At 36.9% G+C, this 19347-nt stretch overlaps 1 protein-coding gene across 2 annotated transcripts; it reads right to left on the bottom strand.

Annotated features, from left to right (window-relative positions):
• LOC149679324 (uncharacterized) lies at positions 1-16192 on the bottom strand. Of its 2 annotated transcripts, none has more exons than XM_089834986.1 (7): positions 15827-16192; positions 15687-15758; positions 14549-14680; positions 14322-14458; positions 12545-12633; positions 11793-12449; positions 1-2338 (listed from the first exon to the last, which is right to left on the bottom strand). In XM_089834986.1, exons 1-7 carry the CDS (start codon positions 15863-15865, stop codon positions 969-971), a joined length of 2496 nt encoding a protein of 831 aa, XP_089691112.1. In that variant the 5' UTR covers positions 15866-16192; the 3' UTR covers positions 1-968. The 2 variants fall into 2 exon arrangements, with proteins under 2 accessions (XP_089691112.1, XP_089691113.1); XM_089834987.1 differs by lacking the exon at positions 1-2338 and adding an exon at positions 2390-4715 and having other exon boundaries at positions 15827-16190.
• Between the last annotated feature and the right edge of the window lie 3155 nt (positions 16193-19347).

Genomic DNA, 19347 nt, shown 5'->3' on the forward strand with positions numbered 1-19347 from the left:
AATAGATTAGAATCTCATATGATATCAAACAACTCGCATCACAAACATTTCAATGTTCAAAGGCAATTGATATAACAGGTTATGCTTAGGCTTAAAAACACAAAGGCAAACGAAACAAGTTCAGAAACAATAATCGATGTCCGAGCCGAAACAGCGGTTTCCAAAGGTTTGACCTTACCAAATCTAATACATGCGTTGAGAACGTGGAAGATTCAAACTTGATCCCACGTTAGACACTAGCGTAATACAGAATGCAAACTTCCCCATAATAAACGTACGTGACAATATGAACAACCATGTTCTGCCATTAAACCTCTGTAGGTGCATGATAACACCTACTAAGAAGTGAAAAAACGCAACCATGAATTCAACGGTAAAGTTAAGCTTAGCGACAATTTTGCAGTCTCTCGTTTCTGCTGAAACCAACAAGAACAAGAAGTGATGACGAAGTTAAAGTAAGGAATGAAGCAAATTAAGATTAGTCAATTATTATGGTATAAATATCATTCTTTAATAGCGAAGATATAATTACTGATAAACTATTTGTCATATTAAATATTGTTAATTATAGTTTAAAAAAAAGGTTACATTAAATATTGTCGTGAAGGTTTTAAAAATAACTAATACAAACATCGTATTACTACCAGTTTTCCGTTAAAAGAAGTTAGGCTTGTTACACTCCACAATTTTGTAAAACCGTGTAGCCTGTCCGGTGACAATTCCGTCACGAATGGTTTTTTAGTTTTTTATAATTTTTCTATGATCGAAAACATTTTGTTAGTGAGCATCTACTACAGTTGTCAAGAACGGTAATGTGTGAAACGAAAGTGAAAACACGTTGCGCAATTAACACTTTTTGAAATGGTTCTTTCCAAGTTTTAAATTGCTGAGTATGTTTAACTACAATCTATTTTATTAGTCGATGTCTGATCAAAATAATCCTCTGCGTGCTGCCATAATCACACTGATCACATATGAAGAGTTTTTTCAACGCTTTGAATGCGTTGACGTTTGATCAAATTATGCTTCTGTGTACATTTATAGTCACACCGAGCACAATTGAAGGGTCTTTCGCCGCTATGAATTCGTTGATGAGCGACCAAATTACCCTTGTGCGTGCTTGCAAAGTCACACTGATCACATTTGAAGGGTTTGTCACCACTGTGAATGCGTTGATGTTTGTTCAAATCGTTCTTCCGTGTACTTACATAGTCACACTGATCGCATTTGAAGAATTTTTCACCACTGTGAATGCGTTGATGTCTGATCAAACCACTCTTCCACGGACTTGCATAGTCACACTGATCACATTTGAAGGGTTTTTCACCACTGTGAGTGCGTTGATGTGCGATCAAACTAATCTTCTGTGTACATTTATAGTCACACCGAGCACAATTGAAGGGTTTTTCGCCGCTATGAATTCGTTGATGAGCGACCAAATTACCCTTGTGCGTGCTTGCAAAGTCACACTGATCACATTTGAAGGGTTTGTCACCACTGTGAATGCGTTGATGTTTGATCAAATCTTTCTTCCGCGTACTTACACAGTCACACTGATCACATTTGAAGAGTTTTTCACCACCGTGAATGCGTTGATGAGTGATCAAATTACTCTTCCGTGTGCCTTTATAATCACACTGATCGCATTTGAAGAATTTTTCACCACTGTGAATGCGTTGATGTCTGATCAAACCACTCTTCCACGGACTTGCATAGTCACACTGATCACATTTGAAGGGTATTTCACCACTGTGAATGCGTTGATGTTCGATCAAATGATACTTCTGCGTACCTCTATAATCACACTGATCGCATTTGAAGGGTTTTTCACCACTGTGAATGCGTTGATGTTCGATCAAATGATACTTCTGCGTACCTCTATAATCACACTGATCGCATTTGAAGAATTTTTCACCACTGTGATTGCGTTGATGTCTGATCAAACCACTCTTACACACACTTGCATAGTCACACTGATCACATTTGAAGGGTTTTTCTCCAGTGTGAATGCGTTGATGTTTATTCAAATTACTCTTGTTCTTGCTACCATAGTCACACTGATCACATTTGAAGGGTTTTTCTCCAGTGTGAATGCGTTGATGTTTGTTCAACTTACTCTTGTTCTTGCTACCATAGTCACAGTGTTCACATTTGAAGGGTTTTTTACCACTGTGAATGCGTTGATGTCTGATCAAGCGATTCTTCCACGTACTTGCATAGCAACACTGATCACATTTGAAGCGTTTTTCTTTGGTATCCTTTCGGTCGTCAAGTTCAAGCTCCCTTTCATTTTCAGGTGAACATTTGTATCGAGCTGAACATTTTTTCTCGGATTTTCCTACAGAAAGGAAATAGATTAAAACCTCAAATTATATCATACAACTCGCATCACAAACATTTCACTATCCAAAGGCAATTGTTATAACAGGTTATGCTTAGGCTTAAAAAGACACAAAGGCAAACAAAACAAGCTCAGAAACAATAACCGATGTCCGAGTCGAAACAGCGGTTTCCAAAGGTTTGACCTTACCAAATCTAATATACGCGTTGAGAACGTGGAAGATTCAAACTTGATCCCACGTAAGACACTCGCGTAATACAGAATGCAAACTTCCCCATAATAAACGTACAATAAAATATACGTGACAATATGAACAGCCATATTCTGCCATTAAACCTCTGTAGGTGCATGATAACACCTACTAAGAAGTGAAAAAACGCAACCATGAATTCAACGGCAAAGTTAAGCTTAGCGACAATTTTGCAGTCTCTCGTTTCTGCTGAAACCAACAAGAACAAGAAGTGATGACGAAGTTAAAGAAAGGAAAGAAGCAAATATGATTAATCAATTATTATGGTAAAAATATCATTCTTTAATAGCGAAGATATAATTACTGATACACCATTTGTCATATTAAATATTGTTAATTATATTTTTTAAAAAAAGTTTACATTAAATATCGTCGTGAAGGTTTTATAAATAACTAACACAAACATCGTATTACTACCAGTTTTCCGTTAAAAGAAGTTAGGCTTGTTACATTCCACAATTTTGTAAAACCGTGTAGCCTGTCCGGTGACAATTCCGTCACGACAGGTTTTTTAGTTTTTTATAGTTTTTCTATGATCGAAAACATTTTGTTAGTGAGCATCTACTACAGTTGTCAAGAACGGTAATGTGTGAAACGAAAATGAAAACACGTTGCGCAATTAACACTTTTTGAAATAGTTCTTTCCAAGTTTTAAATTGCTGAGTATGCTTAACTACAATCCTTTAATTAGTCCATGTGAATATAACGTCGATGTCTGATCAAACTAATCTTCTGCGTGCTGCCATAATCACACTGATCACTTATGAAGGGTTTTTTCAATGCTATGAATGCGTTGATGTGCGATCAAACTAATCTTCTGTGTACATTTATAGTCACACCGAGCACATATGAAGGGTTTTTCGCCGCTATGAATTCGTTGATGTATGATCAAATGAGCCTTCTGCGTACCTTTATAGTCACACCGATCACATTTGAAGGGTTTTTCAACGCTATGAATGCGTTGATGTTTGATCAAATTATGCTTATGTGTACATTTATAGTCGCACTGATCACATTTGAAGGGTTTTTCTCCAGTGTGAATGCGTTGATGTGTGATCAAATTACTCTTCCGCGCACTTGCATAGTCACACTGATCACACTTGAAGGGTGTTTCACGACTGTGAATTCGTTTGTGTTTGATCAAAGTACTCCTGTTCTTGCTACCATAGTCACGCTGTTCACACTTGAAGGGCTTTTCACCGCTATGAACGCGTTGATGTGTAATCAAACTGATCTTCCGTGTAGATTTATAGTCACACCGAGCACATTTGAAGGGTTTTTCGCCGCTATGAATTCGTTGATGAGCGATCAAATTACCCTTCTGCGTGGATCCATAGTCACACTGATCACATTTGAAGGGTTTATCACCAGTGTGAATGCGTTGATGTCTGATCAAATCATTCGTCGCACTTGCATAGTCACACTGATCACATTTGAAGGGTTTTTCACCAGTGTGAATGCGTTGATGTATGATCAAACCATTCTTGGTCGCACTTGAATAGTCACACTGATCACATTTGAAGGGTTTGTCACCACTGTGAATTCGTTGATGGATGATCAAACGATACTTCCGCGTACTTGCATAGTCACACTGATCACATTTGAAGGGTTTTTCTCCAGTGTGAATGTGCTGATGGACGTTCAAATCGTTCTTCCGCGTACTTGCAAAGTCACACTGATCACATACGAAGGGTTTTTCATCACTGTGAAGAAGTTCATGTGTGATCAATGTACTCTTCTGCGTACTTGCAAAGTCACACTGATGACATTTGAACGGTTTTTCACCACTGTGAATGCGTTGATGGCTGCTCAAATCATCCTTCCGCGTACCAGCATAGTCACACTGATCACATTTGAAGGGTTTTTCACCACTATGAATGCGTTGATGTCTGATCAAACTATCCTTCCGCGTACTTGCATAGTCACACTGATCACATTTGAAGGGTTTTTCACCACTGTGAATGAGTTGATGTTTGACCAAATTACTCTTCCGCGTACTTGCAAAGTCACACTGATCACATTTGAAGCGTTTTTCCTTGGTATCCTTTCGGTTGTCAATTTCAAGCTCCCTTTCATTTTCAGGTGAACATTTGTATCGAGTTGAACATTTTTTCTTGGATTTTCCTACAGAAAGGAAATAAATCAAAACTTCATATGATATCAAACAACTCGCGTCACAAACATTTCAATGTTCAAAGGCAATTGTTATAACAGGTTATGCCTAGGCTTAAAAAGACACAAAGGCAAACAAAACAAGTTCAGAAACAATAACCGATGTCCGAGTCGAAATAGCGGTTTCCAAAGGTTTGACCTTACGCTTTGGGATAACATTGGAACGTGAAAGATTTTTTAATTCCTGATCATTGATATCAACTCCGCAGCTTGGTCGAATTTGGAAATTAACTAATCGTGTGTATGTCATAAAGAACTAACAAACAACTTTCTCAAATATATGTATATATATATATATATATATATATATATATACAAAAACGGATTTATGGGATAAGAACGTCGGATCATAGCTTTAGCCTCTAGTACCATCCTCGCATACTTTATTGAGAAACTTCGTCTGCTTATATTTTGACTCCACCCACAAATTCGATCTCTAGAAGTAGCTATATACAGAATTTGTGGGTGGAGTCAAAATATAAGCAGACGAAGTTTCTCAATAAAGTATGCGAGGATGGGGAGTGGATTCGCTAACTCCGACGTTCTTATCCCATAAATCCGTTTTTGATATATACGTTAGAAATTTGGATAAGGTAAGACTAGGGTTCTAAATCGGTAAATTACCATGGTAATTTACACGGTAATTTACCACGGTAACTGTAATTTACGAATTTCTCGGGTAAATTACGAAAACGGTAATTACCCTGGTAATTACCGTGGTAATTTACGCTGGTAAATTACCACGATGGTAATTTACCACCGAATTTTCAATTCTTTCACTTTGAAAACGGTCTAAAAGCTCCATATTTTGCTCTACCCGTGCAAGCACACATTTCTTCCCATGAGACATGAGTAAGTCATAAAAGGTCGAACAGCAAGCGTGGGAAAAATTTGATTAAGGAAATGAAAATTGATTTTCTCGTCTATTCTTGTTGTCGAGTTCGTTTACGTCAGCTGGAAAGCTGTAGTTGTTAGAAATTTCTAGAGATGGGCCAATACCAATATCGGTACCGAAATTTGACTAAACCGATATATCGGTATCAGTTTAAACTGGTTTCGGCCCTTCTCTAGAATTTTATTCTAAAATCGTGAAATAGCAATAATTCGCCAAATTGGTAAGAAGAAGCAAGTGGATCTTGCTGTTCAAAAGTATTTTGGAGCTGCAAACATCAAAACTCGGTGTTTAAATTATGTACGATACTATGCTATAAAAATAATAGCTGTGTTCAAGTGATATTTTTCATTATTAAGCTTATAAACGATCAACATAATTTAATTTTTGAATTTCGTAAATTACCGTGAATGGTAATTTACGCGGTAAATTACGGCGTAATTTACCATTTTCCAAAATTACCGTAATTTTCGAACCCTAGGTAAGACTGAACGCAAACTTTCGCATAATCAACGTATAATAAAATACACGTGACAATATGAACAGCCATATTCTGCCATTAAAGCTCCGTAGGTGCATGATAACACGTACAATGTAGTGAAAAAAACAAGTATGAAGTCAAGGGTAAAGTTAGAGACAATTTTGCAGTCTTTCCTGTTTCTGTTGAAACCAACTAGCACAAGAAGTGATGACAACGATAAAGTTATTAAAGAAGCAAATTAATATTCAAAGCAAAAACATATTAATCAATTATTATGGTAAAATTTTTATTCTTTAATAGCGAAGATATAATTACTTTTATACCATTTGTTATATCAAATATGGTTTATTATAGTTAAATAAAGGGTTATATACAATATTATATATATTGTGATTGTTACGTTGATATCTGATCAAAATATTCTTTTGGGTGCTGACATAATCAAACTGATCACATTTGAATGGTCTTTCGCCACTACGAATGCGTCGATGTTTGATCAAATTATTCTTTTGGGTGCTGACATAATCAAACTGATCACATTTGAATGGTCTTTCGCCACTACGAATGTGTCGATGTTTGATCAAATTATTCTTTTGGGTGCTGACATAATCAACTGATCACATTTTTGAATGGTCCTTCGCCACTACGAATGCGTCGATGTTTGATCAAATTATTCTTCAATGTGGTGGAAAATCACACGGATCACGTTTGAAGGGTTTTTCACCGCTATGAATGCCTTGATGTGCGATAAAGTACTCTTACGGGTACTACAATAATCACACCGATCACACACTGAATGTATTATCATAAAAAAACGAGTTTGGAAACAGAAATAATCCATGTGTCTCCAAAGACTTACCTAACCCAACATATGCTTTGAGATTGTGGAAACTTGAAAAAATATTGTAGGGTAATAAAAATATACTTATAAAACACATTCTATATTATTTATTTGAATGATATCCCACGTGAACCTAGGAGGTGCACAAATCTGACTGTTGAATATATTTGCAGTGATGTCACCGGGTTCGATCAGGAAGGAGGAATGGAAGCTTTCCCCCTGATTCGATTAGTTGAACTTATAGAACCATCTGAGTCTCTATTTAGAGACAACGCACATCTTAAATCTTTGCAGAGATAATTGTGACTAGACATTAATGTGCTTTGCACATTACATTATCTGAAGAAACTTTGTTAAACCGCCCGATATGTACCAATTTAGGACTTATCACCGCTATGAATGTGTATATGTGCAATCAAACTACTCTTCTGAGTGCTTCCAAAGTCACATTGATCACATTTGAAGGGTTTTTCGCCACTGTGAATGCGTTGATGACAGATCAAATGATTTTTCATTGTGCTGGCCTAACTACACTGATCACATTTGAATGGTTTTTCAGCACTGTCAATACGATTGTGAATGCGTTTATGTATGATCAAATTACTCACACGATTACTACCATAGTCGCACTGATCACATTTGAAGGGTTTTTCACCACTGTGAACTCGTTGATATATTATTAAACTACTCTTGTGCGTGCTGGCCTAATTACACTGGTCACATTTGAATGGTTTTTCACCACGGTGAATGCGTTGATGGACGTTCAAATGACAGCTCTGCGAGCTGGCATATTCACATTGATCACACTTGAAGGGTTTTTCACCGCTGTGAATACGTCGATGGATGATCAAATCGTTACCAATTTCCAATTTATTCTGGCACCCCCTCAGTGGCGGCTCAAGGCAAGTGGAGGCCCCAAGCGGGAACCATTTTTGGGCCCCCAAACTCAAGATATTAAAATTAAATAGGAGTTGTAAGAAGAAATTTATATAAGAAGGCCTAAAATAGCGTCCGGTGCGCGCGTGATAGTCGACAATCCTCCCTTGATGGGTGGGAGGGGGTTGAAAATGAGCCGGGACTTAATATTTTATCTTATACCGTTTTTCTTTGGGGTCGCCTGAGAGCGCTCCGAGATCGCTCCAAAATTACGTGTAACGTCATCGCTCTAGCTCGGAGGACCGAATGTAGTTGCTCCGAATGAAAGCCAAAAGTTTTTTCAGAGCTGTTTTTTTCAGGCGCTCCGTCTCTAGAGTTGGAGCGGTTGGGATCAATCCGGGAGGAAACCGGGAGGGAGCGACTGGGTCATTGTACGCGCCGCCGTCTCGGAGCAGCTCGTTTTTACCGCAAAGCAAAACGCTAGCCTTGTTTTGGTTTTTGGAACTCATGAAATCATTGGAATAGTACACTTGATTCAATTTAGAAACAATTACAGAACGAACGATTTTCACGTAGAGACACATATTCAAAATCCATCAAGTTATATATGTTCAAGACCTTTAACCAACTTGTTCATGGCAATTAAAAGCAACCGTCGTACCGTTTCAGCACTGCATTTTTTGTTTCCTTTGCTCGAGGCTTGCTTTTTCTCTAGGTGGAATACGTCATTCGCGTCCGTATGCCCTATCCCCATGGGATCCAATGGGAAAGCGCAGAGCAATGACGGGCATGAAAGGGGTGGGGCTTACTTGTGCACTGACACCGGCGTAAGAGTAGAAGCGTATAATCTCGCAACTTAGGTCTTCTATATCTATATAAATCAAAGTCCTGACTGACTGACTGACTGATAATCAACGCCCGGCCCAAACCACTTGGCCTAGAAGGCTGAAAATTTGCCGGAACGTTACTCATAAGTAGTAGGCGCGTACTAAGAAAGATTTTTCCAATCCGAGCCATCTTAAAAAATGGCGACCAGAAATGTAAAAAATCTTCTCTATGCAACAAAGTCCGCGCGTTTCAACCGATTTAGTACACTGGTTTCCTTTAAAATATAGACGGGCTGAAAGGTCTTTTGGGTTCGATTTGTTGCCATCTTAAGCAAATAGTCCACTAAGCCTTGCGAAACCGTATCGTTACCGTAACGTCACGTATCCAAATACGAACAGAACGTCATCTGGTAACGTTTCTTAAACAATGCTTTCGGACTCAGGTAATGGGCGCCCTCTTTTGGATGATTTACGAACTTAAAACGGTAACGATACGGTTTCGCAAGGCTAAGTGGACTACTTGCTTTAAACTTAAAAACCCTTCTTTATGGAATAGTGTCCGCGTGGAAAGTAATAAAAAATGTCCCGACGGGCTGACGGGCAACGCCGAGTGCCTTCGCTCCTAGGGTGCGACAAAAGTATTAGTCATCAGTAAAATCTACCCATTCTTTATATCATTTTGATGGAAGTTCTTATTACACGCGAGCGACGCCGCGGGTAACAGCTAGTCTTATATAAATCCCTTCTTGGTAATACTGAAAGGGAAAATATTCGTCATTTATTTCCTTTTAAAACTATAAGTCTCTTCCATTTTTTACTTCGAAAATAAAAAAAAATTGTTAATGGAAGACAATTAATTCTGCTCAATTCGGGACCCCACGGCATCCCGGGGCCCCAAGCTGCCGCTTAGTCAGCTTACCGTTAAACCCGCCACTGCACCCCCTCTCTATTGCAAAAGTATTTTGGGCCGAAATAAGCACCAGTGATGATAAGATAAGAGTGAAGATCCTTGGGAAAGGGATCATTTTAAGGGTTTGTGTCATTATTCAAGTGCTACAGTTCAAATTATGGAGAATCTTGAAAATAACATAAAAAGTGTGAACGTTTTGTCCAACACAATTAAATATGTTACAACCACAACGACTGAAAATTAGCATAGATTAGCGGCTTTTGCCCAAGATTAGTTTTCATCTAACTTTAAAGCGGAATTTTTCGGCCTGATTTTCCGGCAGGGAGTCTGTGTCTCCCACATTCGCGATTTTTGGAAGATGAAAGCCAAACAAGGTCGATCACAGAGCAGTTAAATAATGTTCACGTCTGATCAAAGAACTGTTCTCAAAGCTAGTATAGTCGCACTGATCACGTTTGAAGCGTTTTTCTTCAGTGCCATTTGTAATGTGACGTTCAAGATCAATTTTATATTCAGGAGAATATTTGCAAAGAGTTGAACGCTGCTTCTCGGATTTTCCTTCAGAAAGCAAACAAACTGAAACTTCCTTACAATTTGAATCAAACACATTACTATGTTCAATAGCACTTGATAAAACCGGTCATGCCGAGGACAAAAATGGCACAAAGTTAAAGAAAACAAAGTTTGGAAAGCAAAATTAATACCACTCCGAATCGAGATTTTACCCATCAGAAAGTGGAAACTAATGGTTGTTAATTATTAAGAAAATATTTAAGGTTTTAGTCTATTGCAATATAAATATGCTTATAAAATAAATTGGAAGGTAAAATGGTATGACTGTCGTTATTGAAAGGCGTTATAATGTCCTCTCCTCTTTTTTGGTTCTAGGTGATCGAGTTTAAATGGAAGTAACTGCAATTCGTTAACACGTAACACCAAATTAACTCAAGACTGTGTGGGAAACATTTGGCCCTGGCGTTACCCTTATGAACTGAATATGATGGTAGAGAAAGCTTAAAATTTTCGATAAGTCGGATATCATCATAATTTTAGGATATGATGGCCACTTCTCCGAGGCGTAAGCGGTGTATGTGACAAAATCGTGATTTACTTATTGCAACGATTGAGTCAGAAGAAAAGAAAACGTCTTGGATAGTTTGCAACGACTATAACATCATTTTTCCGAAAGGCTCAACCCAAATCTCAAGGATGTTTACCTTAACACCATTTTCTCTTTAAAACCCTTTTTTCCCATACATTAAGTCACTTTCAATACATAAGAAATGGTATCCATTACGTTTTCAATAATAGATAGTTTCATCTTTCATTATCAGTAAAACCAAAAGCGGTAAGGCTTCACACACAAAGTATGCATCTTGGGCCATAGGTGAGCTACACGATACATTCGAAACGCCTCCTATAGAACCTCCTAGCACGCGAAGGACAATTATTCGGTGACACTGTTCCTTCGACACTACCTCAAGAACCGATTGGCCACTTGCAAGGCGTCGCTGCTTAGCCAATCAACACAAACCGGATCTAGTTACGACCAAAACTGTGGCCGGGCCTTTCAAAAGCCTTGTGAAAGGCTAGACTTTCTGCTCCTCTTGGTATATTCTCTTTGCTTGCATAGATTCGAGAACTGCTATAGAGACGGAATAAGGTCTCTAAAATATTCTTTAGGTGAAATTATAAACAGTTTCAAAGACCATTGGGAGTAAAGCAATAAGGTCTTATCAATCTGAGCAACGTTTGCTTGGGCTCCTTAAGACACCAACACCAAGGACGGCCGGGTACCTGTATTTTTAAAAGAGAATTTTGTCTCCTCCGGTGGCCACGGAGCTCAGTCTGAACCGCTGAATTTAGGCAATCAAATTTTGACCTTAGTATTATTCGCAGGGACAATTTTGCGTTTAAATTTAAAGTTAAAAACGTATTAATTAAAATGAGACAAAATTTTTAGAAACTTAAGATTTAACATGCTAAGGATTGAGGATGAGGTTGAAAAATCCCAGGGAAGACAGAAAGTAATGAGAGTTAGAAAGGACGGGGTTAAAAAACCTATTAGGGGAACTACCACTAGAAAATTCCGAAACATCCCCTGTTTTTGGTGAGGTTTCTAAATTCTACTGTAAGTGGCTCAATTTTGACGATTTTTAAGTCCTTAAAATCGTTGTTGACCCTAAACGTGAAATGACTTACCAATTTCCGAACTGGCAGAAGTTGTATTACTTTCGGAACTACTTGACGAGCTACTTTCGGGTGTATCAGAGCTGGACACTGAAGTATTATCTTCAACTTCAATCGGTACTTTTGGTAAATCGCTTGGCAAGCACAGTTTCATAGTTTGATTTTGTCTATTATCAGTTTTCTTTGAATCGGTCAAGGTGATTTTGGACTGGTTATCATCAAGATTCTCCTCAAGGGCTTCTTCCTGAGAATTGCTTTCCTTATTTGCGTCAAGCGACGACAATTCCCCATGTTTTTCAAGGCACAATTTCTTGGATCGAGTTGCTATTCTCTCATTTCCTCTCTTGGTCGAAGAAATTCGTGATTTGGGATAAGAATCGTTAACGCTAAGATTGTTCTCGGGAGGCGAATCTGTCGTTGGGACAGGAGACATTTCGAACTGCGCTTCGCCTTCAAGGTTAAGTAAAGGAACACCGTCACGGCATTTGAGTTTAGGAATACATAGTTTCATAATTCGCGTTGTAATTCGCGCATTTTTTGAGGTAGTTTTAGTTTGGGACGTGTTTCCTTTGCCAATCTCCGCATCACATTCAGGTGATTCTTCATTAATGTCTTCTTCAGTCAGCGTGCCTTCGATATTGCAAGCACCTTCGGCTTTTACCAACGAACCTTGATGATCAAAACGAAAAAATAACCCTAATAGTTTCATCAAACTGGAACTACATCAGGTTGCGTGTCAGAATCACGATAATGTGACACCATACCTATCCCAAATTGCTCGAGGTTCGTGGCTTCCACTTTAAGCAGACTTTGGTAAATGTTGTTGGTAATCTCAGCTGGTATACTTTGCGAACTATCCAAATAAAAAATCGTTAAAAACTGATATAGCAACAACAATAAAAGATTAATACATTTTATCAGAAGGGGATAATAGAAAAAGGATGACACTCTTTAGTTATATGTAACATGATTCTTCCCAGGCGAAGGACCCCTTTTTGAACATTTGCTTTCCTGCTCAACAAACTTCAGATGGGCATCGCAACTTGGGGGTGAATTCTATAATTGTTTGGAATTTGCTAAATCCTCAGCAATCAACTCTGCACAAACCTTGATTGTCTTGACGTGGGACAAAAATGACCACAAGCGCATGCGCCTTGGCAAATAGTTAAGCAGCGCTAATAGAGTAATGATGAGGGAACTATTTAACGCGTGTGATTTGGTTTAATAGTAACCTTGTTCCAAATATAAAATGATGTTGGGAAGAGTCATGTTACAATTACCCCACTTCTCTCTCGAAGCATTATATACTTCTGATTTTATTCACGATTCTCAGGGCAAGGCTTAACGAATCAAGTTTTATTGACGACAATTAGACAGTCAAATAAAAAATTATACTTGAGCTTAAACTTAACCATAGCCGAGACTTGGCCATGGTTTAGTTCAAACAAATGACACTAGATGCTCCCATAGTCGAGGGGATGGAGTTGACAGCCCTGCTAAGCTTAGCATAAGCAAAGGCTAGTTTTAGCTCCGCCCTCGTTGACAAGTTCTCATTGGTTTTTAGCCACATCTTATATATACGATGAGGCTATTAGTTTGTCCCGCGAGCCTGTGAGAGTGGTGGTGGTCGTAGTAGTTTTTCGCGATTTGGAATGTGGTCAGAGTTACCCAAGGAAATAGTTAGTCAGAGCTAACCGAAGAAATGGTTATTTTATTGCTTTGGCAGTATAAAACGTTTCGTTCGACATTGAAGGGAGAGTGAATGTGAGAGAATTGTGGTGAGGTGATATTTTTCGTTCGTGTATTTTAAAAGGATGGGGATTATAATAGTAAGTGCAAGCATACATTTAATTGTACAGGTAAGGTTAAGCTTTGTGAAATGTGGTTTACGTTTGCTCCATATATTTAAAGCTAGAGAGAGAGAGAGAGGAATTTAGTATTGGCTTAATTTAAATGGAAGGTTTAATACTCCCTTTAAAATTCCTGTCACCCGTCAACAATAAGGGTTTCACGCTTTTCATCTCACCCCCCGATTTCAAAATTCAAAGAAATCGAGGGGGATTTTTAAAAAGCAAAAGGAACTATATACCGACGTTATATTTGGAAAGGTGGTGTTTATTACTAGAAGTTACGTCGTTTCTATAAAAATCGAGAAGAGTTTTAAAAGAAGGTACTAGCTTGGGGCAGCATTCCTTTCCTTTCATTCTTGTAAAAGCTTCAAAACGAAGAGACGTTTATTTTTTTTGGTGCTAAGATATTGCGGAATATTTTTTTAACTTCTTTTAACAATTATTTAGTAATTTCTTATTATAATTAATATTTTTTTGTTGTTGTTGACGTTCGTTTAAATTGTGTTGCGTGCGCAGTACATTTTTATCGTTTCCTAGTTCGAATTGAGGAGTAAAGGATTGAACAATCACAGTAGGTTAGGTAAGGTATAGAGGGGTTATCCACTCACTAGGGTAGGTATAGAGGGGCTATTCACTCGTACGATGTGCCTACTATTACGAGCCCTTGGGTCGCCTTGTTTGCTTTATATACCTTTGTATTTGTTCTTCTGTTTGTTGATTTATCAGAACAGGATGAGATAATTCCTGTTCATTCAGTCCTAAATCATTTTCAACAGGTTCTGATTTCACGCATTCAATGTCGGCTCTTTCGTGTATTCCACTTTCCTCCTATGTTATAAACAATTAACAATAATTGAACTAACACTTTTAACCCGATTCTCTTTCACATCGACAATGAAAATGAAGAATGTTACAAACCATCAGATGCTTGATTTCACTTTCCAACTCCTTAATGACCCCATTGAACCTTTCAATTTCGTCCAGTTTCTTATTTATCGCAAATAAAATTGTCATTCTCACTTCTTTCATGTTTGATATTAAACCATTACACTGAAAAAAATAGACTGCATTACAAAATAGGACTTCCTTATACGTAAAATGTCTTTTAAAGTGTCCAGAAAGAAAACAGAGAAACCAGTGACGTCAACAAGGGGGGGGGGGAACAGAAGGGGTTTTTTCGTCAAGGGCGCCACCAGAGGTTTGGGCATGGATTAACTAATGCTAGGGATATTTCGCTCCCCCAAAAAGATAACGCATGCATGTTCCAAACGCCCCCTAGCAGCAACTACTATCCTTAACAGGAAGTTATATAAGAAAATTGGACCAAATATCACGTGGTCCATGACGTCAAAATTGAAATACTGCCTAAATTGGGGAAAGAACGATTTATTTTGCCGAGAGATGGCGCTATCTACATCCGTTTTGGTTCAATAAATTGGGGGAATGAAGAGGGGAATCAAGGAATGATTCAGAACATGTAGTTGGCGATAGCATTACACGGAAAACTAAGTTAGTGAACAATCCCTAGCGTTAGTTAATCTTTGGTTTGGGGGCGCGGTAGCTTTGCAAGAACTATAAGCAAGGCTGCAGTTTGTGTGTGTGGGCATACAGCTCGCACAAGGCTCTTGTGGTGCTCTTTAATAACGCTATAAATGGTCGAGGGATGTGTTTCCATCAGCCTATCACCATAGGCTTATGGTGTTTCTAATCAGCCACCAATGAATATTGGTTTACTTAAGGTTTTTCTATTGCGATTTATACTTTAAAGCAAATATCAGCTACTGTGGCGCCCGTAACACACTGATTAACCTTCTACACACCAATTTTATGTAGCCAAAGGCAGGAACCAATCAGAAATCGTCCTGAAGGGCGGAGCTAGACCTAGTCTTTGATAAGCTTATTGGGTCAGTCAACTCCACCCCTCGACTATGGGAGCATCTAGTGCCGGTTTTTTACACTAAACCACAGTCACAGCCGAGACTCGCTTTAAAGGGACACTAGATTGGATGGCTCATCATGCTGTACTGGCCAAAACGCTACAGGCTTTGAAACTCACCTTGGCTTTTATTTGCTTTATTTCATCATCTTTGCTTAAATGATCACAGTTACAATCATTCGCCTCCATTTCCTATAAACAAAGTCCAGTTTTTTGAAATTTAAAATTCCTGTGCAAACCACGGATAATTTCTCAAGTACCTCTTTAAGCGCCACACTTTGAAGATTTATTAAACTCATTTCCGAAATGTCTGACTCTAAAGACGTAACTTTTCAAACTAGAACTATTTTATCAAATACAAACAAAATCTTTTACGAAAATCATTCCCCCAATGTTGCCAAATAAATTGAGAGGGAAGACAGAAAGGCTATAAGTTATAGAATACTAAAATTTAATGCGAAAATTCAGAACCCCATCAGGTTGGGGCGGGGAACACTATTTTACCCCGAAATTATTTTTGCCGAACTTTTGCCGAATTACCCCGAATTCTAAAATAGTAGAAAACTCCCATGCGTCGTCTGCTAAAACATCCTAAATGACTTCTGGCTTCGCCTTCGGCTTTTCGGGGTAAATTAGTGACCGTATCGGCACTTTTCGGCCCAAAAAAGTGGGGTAAAATATAAAATACGGCCCCCACACTAAAAGTCGCAATTAAATCAAGCAATCATTCAAATCCATTTCAGAAACTAAATAAGCTTAACTAAACTACCCTCTCTCGCCCCAACGACTATTAATTTCAACGTAAAGAAGTTTAATTAACGTAAAATTCGACCAAAAACGTACATTTTTGGGACAAAAATTAAAATAACTTTTAATTAAACTACATAATTAAGATTAAAACTAAGCTATAAGCTGGTAAATCCCCTTTTTTCCCATTTATCACTGAAATTAAATTATATTATCTCTATAATACATTAATATTCAGGAAATTCCAAAGTTTGAGGTAAAATAGGGTTTTTTCGGCAAAATATTATGGGCGTGAAATGAAAAAATATGCCGAGTCTTTGAAGAAGCGCGAAATTCAAAAGTTTGGGGTAAAATAGGGTTTTTTCGGCAAGGATTGAATTTTCAATTAAACATTGATATTAATGTGAATTATTAATTGAGTATCAATTTATAAGCTAAATCTACTCTGCCGAACCACAATCCAACGTTAATTTCACTTAATTAAGTTTAATTAACGTAAAATTCGACCAAAAAGGTACATTTTTGGGACAAAAATTAAAATAACTTTTAATTAAACTACATAATTAAGATTAAAACTAAGCTATAAGGTGGTAAATCCCCTTTTTTCCCATTTAACACTGAAATTAATTGATATTATCTTTATAATACATTAATATTCAGGAAATTCCAAAGTTTGGGGTAAAATAGGGTTTGTTCGGCAAAATATTATGGGCGTGAATATGCCGAGTCTTGGAAGAAGCGCGAAATTCAAAAGTTTGGGGTAAAATAGGGTTTTTTCGGCAAGGATTGAATTTTCAATTAAACATTGATATTAATGTGAATTATTTATTGAGTATCAATTTATAAGCTAAATCTACTATGGCCGACCACAATCCAACGTTAATTTTACTTAATTAAGTTTAATTAACGTAAAATTCGACCAAAAACGTACATTTTTGGGACAAAAATTAAAATAACTTTTAATTAAACTACATAATTAAGATTAAAACTAAGCTATAAGGTGGTAAATCCCCTTTTTTCCCATTTAACACTGAAATTAATTGATATTATCTTTATAATACATTAATATTCAGAAAATTCAAAAGTTTGGGGTAACATAGGGTTTTTTCGGCAAGGATTGAATTTTCAATTAAACATTGATATTAATGTGAATTATTTATTGAGTATCAATTTATAAGCTAAATCTACTCTGCCGAACCACAATCCAACGTTAATTTCACTTAATTAAGTTTAATTAACGTAAAATTCGACCAAAAACGTACATTTTTGGGACAAAAATTAAAATAACTTTTAATTAAACTACATAATTAAGATTAAAACTAAGCTATAAGCTGGTAAATCCCCTTTTTTCCCATTTAACACTGAAATTAATTTATATTATCTTTATAATAAATTAATATTCAGGAAATTCCAAAGTTTGGGGTAAAATAGGGTTTGTTCGGCAAAATATTATGGGCGTGAAATGAAAAAATATGCCGAGTCTTTGAAGAAGCGCGAAATTCAAAAGTTTGGGGTAAAATAGGGTTTTTTCGGCAAGGATTGAATTTTCAATTAAACATTGATATTAATGTGAATTATTTATTGAGTATCAATTTATAAGCTAAATCTACTCTGCCGAACCACAATCCAACGTTAATTTCACTTAATTAAGTTTAATTAACGTAAAATTCGACCAAAAAGGTACATTTTTGGGACAAAAATTAAAATAACTTTTAATTAAACTACATAATTAAGATTAAAACTAAGCTATAAGGTGGTAAATCCCCTTTTTTCCCATTTAACACTGAAATTAATTGATATTATCTTTATAATACATTAATATTCAGAAAATTCAAAAGTTTGGGGTAAAATAGGGTTTTTTCGGCAAGGATTGAATTTTCAATTAAACATTGATATTAATGTGAATTATTTATTGAGTATCAATTTATAAGCTAAATCTACTCTGCCGAACCACAATCCAACGTTAATTTCACTTAATTAAGTTTAATTAACGTAAAATTCGACCAAAAAGGTACATTTTTGGGACAAAAATTAAAATAACTTTTAATTAAACTACATAATTAAGATTAAAACTAAGCTATAAGCTGGTAAATCCCCTTTTTTCCCATTTAACACTGAAATTAATTTATATTATCTTTATAATAAATTAATATTCAGGAAATTCCAAAGTTTGGGGTAAAATAGGGTTTGTTCGGCAAAATATTATGGGCGTGAAATGAAACAAGTTGGGAAAGCCAAAATATTACCTCTCCGAGTGGAGATGACTATCACTACCCCTTAAACAACCTAAATATATGCATCTATCGCTTTTTTTAATTCTTTGCAAGTGCAGGAATTCAATTTTAAAATAGTCAATTGTTCAAGCCTTTTCAATATCTCTCAATTGCTGTGGAAACTCTACTCTCTCGCTATACCTCAACCGTATTCTTAGTCTACCAGTATGATTTGTAACATTTGTCCATATCAAAGCTGAATCATACCTCGCCACACAAAAAGCAAATGTCCCCAAAACATGGAAGCCACAACCCAATCACACATAAGCTAGGCTCGTACTTGTTCATCGCCTTCGATTATTTCACTAATATTAGCATTATCATTTTGTACATTATTGGGTTCCTCATTAATAGATGTGCCTACGCTTACGGTACTTTCAATAGAGCTTTTATTTAATGCGTCATCTTTCGCAGAATCATGGCCAACTGGCCTCGCGGTAGGACCAACATTGGGTGTGCTAGAACCTGTTCCCGAAACAGCCTTTTTTTCAGCTGCTAACACTCTTCTCCTTTCATTTTCTCGTTTCCTAAATTCAGGATCTAACCTTTTTGCCCTCATTCTTTCCCTTGCTTTACGTTTCCTGATTTCCTCTTTACTTAAATTATTATCCTCCTCCATTTTATTATTCAGTTAAATACTCACAAAAATCCGCAAAAGCAATCCCCTTGCAAGACTCTGTAACGTTTGAAATATTATTTTCCGAAGAAAGTTATTACAGAAGATTGAATTATGAAGCACTACCTTTCAAATTCAAATAAAG

Source organism: Phalangium opilio, unplaced genomic scaffold (genome assembly GCF_054372755.1).
Source record: "Phalangium opilio isolate 3A_F unplaced genomic scaffold, DU_Popi_V2 ptg000041l_1, whole genome shotgun sequence".
NCBI classification, from domain to species: domain Eukaryota; kingdom Metazoa; phylum Arthropoda; class Arachnida; order Opiliones; family Phalangiidae; genus Phalangium; species Phalangium opilio.